Source organism: Staurois parvus, unplaced genomic scaffold, assembly GCF_062004578.1.
Source record: "Staurois parvus isolate SC_StPar_1 unplaced genomic scaffold, SC_StPar_1.0 ptg000092l, whole genome shotgun sequence".
NCBI lineage: Eukaryota > Metazoa > Chordata > Amphibia > Anura > Ranidae > Staurois > Staurois parvus.
The window spans coordinates 3,833,679-3,844,098 of NW_028317888.1; the positions used below are offsets into that span (position 1 = coordinate 3,833,679).

Genomic DNA, 10,420 nt, shown 5'->3' on the forward strand with positions numbered 1-10,420 from the left:
TCGGGTACGCGTCACGGTAGTGTGGCAGTGGGTGCCGTAACTGTGTTTGTGTGGGTTACGAAGAGTTACTCAGTGATCTGTACTCATAGCCCACCAAGATAGACTGCTATGTTATGTCCTAAATGTGTGTCTGTGAGTTAATGTTTGCCATTCATAACAGAAGGTTGGGGTTTGTTAAGGGTTAAGGAAAGTCTGGACAGCAGCCTGTGAAGTGTCTTAGATTCCTGTTAGAAAGGACAGAGAAGGGGGGAGGAGATGGGTCAGACGCTGATAAGACCCCTAGAAAGGAATGTTAGCACATGACCTGGTTGCACAGAGGGAGGGGGAGCAGTATGTTAAGGGATTAGTTAAGTTAGTGAAATTATGTGGAATCACAGATAAGGGAGGTCGTTTACAGCCAAAAGAATGGCGAAAAAAAGAAGAGAAGAAAGATGTCTTAGTTGACAAAAAAGAATTTTGCTGAAGACAGCAAGAAGCTTGGTATAATGTAGCCAAAGTTATCCACAAAGAGTAGTGGACAGAACAGGTATTGCTACAGAGAAAAAAAAAAAAAAAAACCTGTTTATGTGTACCATTAATGTGTTAAATATTGAAAAGGATTACTGGCATGTCATATTGTGAAGAGGTGTGAAGGAAGTGAAGCAGTTAAAAAGTTATCTAAAGTAGCGAAAGTTTGTAAGCTGAAGGTCAGGACTGGCATAAATCATTGTAGGAACAGAGAGGAATGTTATGTGATAAAGGTTTGCTGAACGTGACAGAAGTTTGGTACAAAACTGTAAAAGCGTTGCATAAAGGATAGTTAGAAGAAATTCAAGAAAAAGGCGATTGTATAATGTATGTGTATCACAAAATTGTAATTGGAAGTGTGCTAAAACCACCGCCCTATGTTGGAATGTGGGGTGGAGGAGGGGAGGGACAGCCCTGCCCTTCATCTAACGCCCACTTTATGCCCACCACCCCAGCCCTGCCCTTCATCTAACGCCTACTTTATGCCCACCACCCCAGCCCTGCCCAGTACACTTCCTGATGGCAGCCATCTTGCTACTTCTGCTTTGTCCCTTCCTGCCCAGCCCAGTACACTTCCTGATGGCAGCCATCCTGCTGCTCCTGCTTTGTCCCTTCCTGCCCAGCCCAGTACACTTCCTGGAGGTGGCCATATTGGTACACCAAATTAGACAAATGGAAGGCCAACGCCTCGAGTGAGCCGCCTCTACCCAGTGTGTCCGGTCTTACAAGTCAATGGTACATTCTACGTAGCACCGGATGTGCTGAGCAGAATCCAAAGTTGTTTATGGTCCACAGGACCCGAAGATATTGGACGTTTAAAAGGTACCCCCAATTATGGTGGAACTGAAGCCTGGAGCTCCCCTACCCAGGAAACCACAGTACCCACTGAAACCAGCGCAATCCAAGGCCATTTCGAAGCAGGTCAAGTCCCTTGTGGTAAACTGTGCACTCATACCTTGTACCTCTCCATGTAATACACTTTTGTTCCCGATAAGAAAAGAAGACACCCAAAGGAGAACCAGAGAAGTACAGGATGGTACAGGACCTCCGAGCAGTGAATGAAGCCACTGTCTTAGAGACACCTATCGTTCCAAATCCCCAGACTTTACTCATAGGGGTACCTCCAACAGCAAAGTATTTCACCGTGTATCTTCCCTGCAGATATTTCTTCGTTTTTTTATCCATGAGGGGCAGCAATACACCTGGACAGTTATGCCACAAGGGGGCGCAAAATTTCCTGAGCCAGTTTGCCAAAGCCATGACCACCATACTGGGCACGTGGCAAAAGGAACATTCGGCAGTGGTCCTTCAATATGTGGATGACTTTTCCTCTGTGCTGATGACCTGCCCACGGCTGAAGAAGCCTCAGAGAGTTTACTATGTTACTTGGCACACCAAGGCTGTAAGGCCTCTAAACCGAAGTTGCAATGGTGCTCTACAACAGTCGTGTTCCTGGGCCACTGCCTCTCACATGGAACAAGGCATCTTACGGAGGAAAGAGTTAAGGCCATCCAGAACTTGCCACTCCCTTTAGGCCAGAAGCCACTCCATGCCTTTCTTGACCTCATATCCTACTGTAGGTCATGGATTCCTGATGTTTCTTGGTTTATGCAACCACTCTACGATGCTCTCAAGTCTGAGCCCTTCCATCTGTCCGAAGAGGCCGCCTCCAACTTTTTGGCTCTAAAACGCTTACTTTCGTCAGCCCCAGCCCTAGGTCTACCAGACTACGAGAAACCTTTCAAACTGTTCGTGTCTGAACGCCAAGGCCATGGCACAGGAGTATTGGCCCAGACCCACGGAAACTGCCTACGACCTGTAGGCTACTACTCATGCCGTTTGGACCCAGTGGCTAGAGGAGCACCCTCGTGTCTGCGTGCAGTTTTCGCTGCTCCAGCTCTGCTGGATAAGACCTCTGATATCGTACTGGGACATGAACTTGTTCTTCTGGCACCGTATGCCATTGCTGCCATTTTAAACCAAGTCCAACCTAAACATTTGTCCACAGCGAGGCATCTTAGACTACAGTGTTCCCTCCAATTTCCTGATAATGTCACTCTCCTACGTTGTCAAACCCTGAATCCGGCCACTCTCCTCCCAATTGCTGAGGGGGGTAATGAAGTTAATGCAGAAAGTGGAGAGGATGATGGTGCCACTGAGCCTCATAATTTTCTTGAAGTGATGAAAATGGAAATCTTCCATCTCCCCACAGTGAGTGAAACACCACTGCAGGACCCAGACTTCACCTTTTTTGTTGATGGTTCCAGATATGCAGACGATGGAGGCAAATATTATACAGGATTTGTGGTCACTACTGCAGACACAGTCCTACAGGCAAGAGCCCTATCGCCAGCAATATCTGCACAGGGAGCTGAATTTCAAGCACTTACAACAGCATGCCAGATGGTGGAAGGAAAAAGGGCCAATATCTACACAGACTCCAGATACGCCTTTGGGGTGGCCCATGACTTTGGACCCACATGGAAGGCAAGAGGATTTATGACTGCGGCAGGTACGTCCAAAAGACATGGAGCAGCCATTGGACAACTGCTGGAAGCACTCCTTCTACCCATTCAAGTGGCTATTCTGAAGGTAAAAGCTCATGGGAAATTAAACTCTTCAGAAGCCAAAGGCAATAATCTGGCGGCAAAACGAGCGGCCATGGGATCACCAGAAATGGAAGGAGAGGTGACCGGAGAGTGGGAACCAATATTCACCTTACAGACCTTACCTGTGGACAGAAGCTACCTCAAGGAATTCCAAGAAGCAGCAAGTTCAGAAGAAAAAGAAAGCTGGAGATGGAGAGGAGCTATTCTCAAAGACGGTCTGTTTGAGTGCAACAAGAGGCTTTGTTTACCCAAGAATATGTTTCCAGCTGTAGTCCAGTGGGCACACGGAGCAGCCCATCTGTCAAAGAGCCTCATGAACTCTTTTATCAACAAGTACGATATAGCGCCTGGAATCACCACATTGACGAACAATTTTTGCAGAACATGTGCCATCTGTGCAAAAATGCAATACGGGACGCACAGAGAAGACACCACAGAAACACTTGGCCAAACCCCTATACCCTTTTCATAGGATACAAATTGACCATATCCAGATGCCAAAGAGTGGGTGGTTGAGTACACCCTAGTGGTGTTGGACATGTTTTCCAGTTGGCCAGAGGCCTTTGCTGTAACTAACATGGCTGCTAAAACAACTGCGAAGAAACTCCTCACTGAGGTTGTATGCAGATATGGGCTTCCAAAGGTGATAGAGAGTGACCAGGGCCCCGCCTTCACAGCTTCAGTAAGCAATGAAATATGGGCGGCATTAGGAGTCACTCTGGCGTTCCATACCCCCTATCACCCCCAAAGTAGTGGGAAAATAGAAAGAATGCTAAAAAATGGCCCAAGAGACTGGCATGAGTTGGCCAGACAGTCTGTTTATTGCCCTATTTAGTGTCAGATACACACCAAGAGGAGAACACTCCCTATCCCCTTATGAGATTTTGTTTAGCTCAGCCCCCAGATTTGGTTGTTATTTTCCACAACAGTTGCAATTACAGTCTGATGTGTTAACTGATTATGTGACTGTATTATTACGTGAATTAACCCGTATCCATGTCCAAGTGTTTTCTCCATTCCAGATTCTGAGTCAGATACAGGAACTCACAGCCTATTACCTGGAGATTGGGTATTAGTAAAGAAATTTATGAGGAAACATTCCCTTGAGCCAAGATATGATGATCCGTTCCAAGTTCTGCTGACCACAGCCCCTTCTGAGAAGGTGGCCGGGAAGAACACTTGGATACACGCCTCCCACTGCAAGAAAGTCCCAAACCCTGAGGGAAAGGCGTCATCTACACCATGACAACTATGTTGTATATCCTTTTTCTAATAAGTCTGACAGAGGCTCAACAGGTGGATATCACCGAAATAGGTGACACCACTATATTTTGGTACAACTCATCCAACACTCATGTAGCTATTTTCACCTTTGATTTCTGTAGTATAGATCCCATGTGGTGCTTTGACCATAATCTATATGATCTTGACACAACGAGCATGTTCCGATAGCAGTGACCAGGTATACATATATGTCATGGATGATTACTGGGGACCAAAAGATTAGAATCAGATTGGAAGGGATTTGGACTGGTGAGTGTGCTCTTGTAAAGGCCATTATGCCTCTCCACATCCTAGCAGAGAATACCCCTGACCCAACGCCTGGCCGTAGGAGGAAACGAAAAGCTCCTTCTGGTAGTTTTGACCCACATGTGTATATAGATGCCATTGGAGTCCCAAGGGGGGTGTCTAATAAATTTAAAGCCAGAGACCAAGTAAAGCAGGTTTTGAATCCCTGATTCCCATGATAACTGTTAATAAAAATGTAGATTAGATAAATTACATATACTACAACCAACAGAGGTTTGTGAATTACACCAGGGATGCCCTTCAAGGAATCGTTGACCAGCTAGCCCCTACATCCTACATGACATTCCAGAATAGGATGGCTCTGGACATGATTTTAGCAGAAAAAGGAGGTGTCTGTAAAATGATAGAAGGAACCGAAACATGTTGTACATATATTCCTGACAATACTGGCTCGAATGGTAAGGTTACTCTGTCTATGAAGAAATTGGAAGATCTGTCAGTTGAGTTGAAAAAGAATTCAGGGATCACAGACTTGTGGGATCAATATTTCAGCTGGATGAGTGGGTGGGAAAAAGTGCTCGCCCAAATAGGGGTAACTGTACTAATAATTCTAGTTCTTTTAGCTCTGATTGTATGTTGTATTCTACCATTTGTAAAGAAGTTAATAAGCAAAGCTGTAGACAACAGAACACCTACCTTCCTGAACCAGGAGCAAGAGGATCCCCATATGATGGATGAAGGAAAACCTTATACCCCATTACGGTCCCTCCCCGCCAATAGTAATCTCACAATTTTGTAGGGATAGCATCTGACTTCCTTATGTACAAAGTCTGTGGCAAGGGAGGTGATGAAATAGTCATCACTTGTCTAACGTGCAGCATAAAAGAGTTCCAAGGTACATAAGGACAGATGAGCGAGGTCTTATAGGGACAGAGGAAAATAGTCATTTTAAGGGGGGACTGTGATGGATTTGGTAAAATGTCTATTTCGTTTCCTATTGAATATATATATATATACGCTATTTCTATAAGTTTTATAAATATTTACTTTTATACTTTAATACTATTTCTTTCCACATATTTATAAATGTTTAGCATGAATATATATGCTGTGTGAATATTTTCTGCCTGCTGGGCTTTGTGGTACTTTAAGAAATCCTTGCTTAAGAAATATTTGCTCACAGGAACAGACCCCCTCCCATCGTGTGATTTGGAAGACAAAAGAATGTTTTTCTCTTTTTAAGATAAGACTGAAGAAGATCACACCTATACCATGAGGGAGATTGTTTTCGTGTAAAGTGACCAATCAAAGACTAATATAATGCTTATGCTGTTATCACGTGATGTTCGCATCATTTTTCATATATAAGCTCATGGTTTCATTTCAATAAATTAGAGAGAAGTTTTCACAGACCAAAGGTGTCAGTGTGAGTTTCTTTATGTGCGCACATTCCACAAGCTGGCCAGCGTCATAAATTTTGGACAGGAACAGATAAGCACTGGATGATTAAGTCCAAGACTAAAACAGTAAAGGAACCGGATCCTCCTCGCTCACTCCTGCAAGTCTGCTGCGGGTTCTGTCAGTCTCCCTCCTAGACTCCGCCTCCGACCGCCATTCCAGCAGGAGCTCCGCCTCTAAATACACACTCAGGGAGGAGAGAAAGGGGAACCCGACATCATGTGACACCTTTTATTACATGGAAATACGAAAATCAATGGGACTAATGCAATCACATTTACTGCAAAATCAAAGGGGCCAAAATCCCCCCCCCCCCCGAGCAGTCATATATTTCTGTCCCCCTTGGTGGGAGTGGAGGTGACCCCTCTATAAGGATCTACAGTCCATACACACCCAGCACAAGGCCGGGGTCACACTACCAGACGCTTCTCGGGGCTGCAGTTCCTCTGAGCTCCACAAGGTGGGGATCTCACTTCTACCCACACAGGAAGTCTCTATGGAAGACAGACAGGAAGTGATGTCAGGTACAGACAGGAAGTGATGTTAGGTACAGGCAGGACGTATAGAGGAGACCTTGGTGGAAGTAGCAGCAGAGGAGGTAATACGATGTTATTTTCTATTTACACCCAGTAACCCCCCGTCATGTCTGTCCTCTGACTTCTACCCAGACAGGAAGTTCCATGAATAAGGAAGTAGAAAGGAGACATTCCTGGATCTGGCAGCAGAGGAGGTAATATGTAGATGAACCCCTTCAGGGGGAGGAGTTGATGATAATATATTTGCTCCCAAAGCTGGCCTACATGGTTCAGTTTTATCGTTCAGCCAGCGGGATGACCATAAAACCTGAAGTGATTCCCCCATCCACACATTGGAGGTGGATGGGGGAATCCTCCCCGCTGCACTCTTGTATTCTGACAATGGGGGGACTCCTCCGCTCTCAGAATACATGGATCAGCACTGAAGCTATTGGCTGCAGCTGCTGGGGGAGTGGCTTTTATCCAGCAGTGACCACACATGGGTGGAAATGTGAGCGATCCCTGCTGAACCCGCTGAATTTCCATGGATCTATGGTCACCTTCAGTGACTTCCTCCCCTCCCCCTCATCTCCTTCATGATGGAGACTATTGTCTGCTATTTACACTCCGTTCCTCCGCACGTCACCTGATCACATGACAGCTTACTTCCACAGATTCCAGACAAGTTTCTGGATGGTAAAGGTCAAAGTTCACTCTTCAGTTTAGGAGAGGTAGGACGCACCCAGGAACAAGGATTTGGTTTATACAGGAGCCTCATATAGAGGACCCCTCAAATCTCCCCATCCAAATGTCCCTCCATCCAGAGTCTATATGTCCTATGACATCACACTGACCTCACAGCTCCTCCTCCCAATGTCCCTCCATCCAGAGTCAGAGAATCCTATGACATCACACTGACCTCACAGCTCCTCCCAATGTCCCTCTATCCAGAGTCAGAGAATCCTATGACATCACACTGACCTCACAGCTCCTCCTCCCAATGTCCCTCCATCCAGAGTCAGAGAATCCTATGACATCACACTGATCTCACAGCTCCTCCTCCCAATGTCCCTCCATCTGACACGCTCTTAGGATGTGGGGTCCCTTGGTATCCTCACATGTAAAGTGGGACTGTTGGTCCTGCGTTGTATGTAATGACATCAGAATGCTGCAACAAGCCTATACCCTGCGTAGTGTGGGGGTCCTGTGGGGGGGAATTATACCTCAGCCTGAAGTGGGGCTTTAATAAAATGGAGACCTGAATGGAGAGGTGAGGAGGATTCTGGGAATATCATTTGATGTGACTATTTGTGTTCAGATGTAGAGTTTTCCTCCTGTGAAGTCTGGAGATCATATGACATCACATTGCCTCCACCTCCCTCCCTGATAGAAGAGAGAAAGAAGAAGAAGATTCTAGAAGTCACCAGAGAGATCACTGAGCTGCTGACAGGAGAGGTGAGCGGTGCCGGGAATTCTGGGACATTCTCCAGTAACAGACAAGGGATGTGTCTGGATGGTGACTGTATCATTGTGTGTGTCAGGTTCCTATAAGGTGTCAGGGTGTCACTGTCTATTTCTCCATGGAGGAGTGGGAGTATTTAGAAGGACACAAGGATCTCTACAAGGACGTCATGATGGACAATCAGCCGCCCCTCACATCACCGGGTAAGAGGAGACTTTATTGTAAAGGAGAGAGCAGTACGGAGGATCCACCTAGATCCCCCATCATCTGATAAACACATAGAAACAATGGATTCAGTCAGTGTGTGTGTTTCCTACAGATGGATCCAGTCATGGGAACCCACCAGAGAGATGTCCCCGTCCTCTGTATTCCCGGGATTCCACACAGGAAGGTCACACCATCCCTCACCATCATCAGGTAGATGAGGAACAATCACTGATAGTATCATTAGGATCTGTACATTATCTGCATTGTTACCATTGATGTCATTTTTATTATATATTCAGAGTGGAAACCTGAGAGATCCTAAAGTTGAGGTTAATGAAGAGATAAAAGAGGAGGAGGATGAGGATGGGGGGATGGAGGAGTCAGAGCTTCTAAAAGAACACAAAGATCTGTACCAGGACACCATGGTGGAGTCATCCAGCTACAGGAACCCACCAGAGAGATGTCCCCGTCCTCTGTATTCCCGGGATTCCACACAGGAAGGTCACACCATCCCTCCCCATCATCAGGTAGATGATGACAATTATTGGTAGTTGTGATTTATACACAGCATGTTTGTTACAATGAATGTTTTATTATATCTTTCAGAGTGGAATCCTCGGGGATGATAATATTGATGTTAAAGAAGAGTATAAAGAGGAGGATGAGGAGTATGGAGTGATGGAGGAGTTTTCAGAAGGACACAAGGAGATGATGGAGCCACCTAATACCAGGAACCCACCAGAGAGATGTCCCCGTCCTCTGTATTCCCGGAATTCCACACAGGAAGGTCACACCATCCCTCATTGTTACAAGGTTGGTGGGATGGAGCATCTAGAACATGAATTCATAGAGACAATGTGTGGAGTTTTTATGTGATGTAACAATATTAACACTTATGTCTTACAGATGTTATTTTCTTTTCTTCCGTTGGTTTAGGTTGAAGATCTGATAGATATAAAAGTTGAGGTGAAAGCAGAAGAAGAAGTGGCGTATGTGAGGGATGATCAGCAGTCTATGGAGGAGGATGGAATAACGGGGACATTTATAGAGGAGGACACTCCTACAGAGATCAGCACAGGTGGGTCATGAACACTAAATCCATTCCTCCACCCATACTGCTCACTGATTGGTCCAGAGTAGGGCGGGGACTGGGTGATATCAGCCTGTAATCCCCTGGTCACTTTCCTGAGCTGTGTTCCCCGTCCTGTATTCCTGGATTTCTCTCGGATAATCTTCCTTCTCTGTGCTGCAGACACAATTTATGTCTCTAGACTGGATTTATGGAGGTTCTGGGGTTCAGCTGGCAGCAAAATGTTGATTTTTCCTATAAGCATTGCATAATGTAGGCACCCAGGACATGTGACTGGGGTCTCCTGCCTTGTGCCTGACTCTTCCAGGGTACCTTCTCTGTTATTTCCTGGATGTGCCGGGTGGAGGGATATGTCTGTAGTGTCTCAGACCCAAGTCACTGAGTGCAGTCTCAGGAGATGGGAGGCAGCAGTGTGGGATCTCTGCAACATGTCTACAGTAAACATGTACCGTATTTGCCGGCGTATAAGACGACTGGGCGTATAAGACGACCCCCCTACTTTTCCTGCTAAAATGTAGTGTTTGGGCTATACTTGCCGTATAAGACTACCCCTCTTCCAATGCACACCAGTGGGAGGAATAGTGCCCCATCATTGATGTCAGTGGGAGGAATAGTGCCCCATCATTGGTATCAGTGGGAGGAATAGTGCCCCATCATTGGTGTCAGTGGGAGGAATAGTGCCCCATCATTGGTATCAGTGGGAGGAATAGTGCCCCATCATTGGTATCAGTGGGAGGAATAGTGCCCCATCATTGGTATCAGTGGGAGGAATAGTGCCCCATCATTGGTATCAGTGGGGGGAATAGGTGCCCCATCATTGGTATCAGTGGCAGGAATGGTGCCCCATCATTGGTATCAGTGGGGGGAATAGGTGCCCCATCATTGGTATCAGTGGGAGGAATAGTGCCCCATCATTGGTATCAGTGGGGGGAATAGGTGCCCCATCATTGGTATCAGTGGCAGGAATAGTGCCCCATCATTGGTATCAGTGGCAGGAATAGTGCCCCATCATTGGTGTCAGTGGGAGGAATGGTGTCCCATC

The 10,420-nt window shown here is 46.1% G+C and overlaps 1 protein-coding gene across 1 annotated transcript; it reads left to right on the forward strand.

The window, feature by feature from the left end:
- Nucleotides 1-8,873: 8,873 nt before the first annotated feature.
- LOC149468153 (uncharacterized) lies at nt 8,874-9,531 on the forward strand. The gene is made up of 2 exons (XM_089670687.1): nt 8,874-9,101; nt 9,225-9,531. Exons 1-2 carry the CDS (start codon nt 8,874-8,876, stop codon nt 9,375-9,377), a joined length of 381 nt encoding a protein of 126 aa, XP_089526813.1. The 3' UTR covers nt 9,378-9,531.
- The last annotated feature ends 889 nt before the right edge of the window (nt 9,532-10,420 follow it).

Excerpts from the sequence above, each read along its gene's own strand:
- LOC149468153 (XM_089670687.1), top strand. The coding sequence starts at position 8,874 with ATGTTTTATTATATCTTTCAGAGTGGAATCCTCGGGGATGATAATATT. Across the intron at positions 9,102-9,224 it reads CCATCCCTCATTGTTACAAG|GTTGAAGATCTGATAGATAT; the intron begins GTTGGTGGGATG and ends CCGTTGGTTTAG.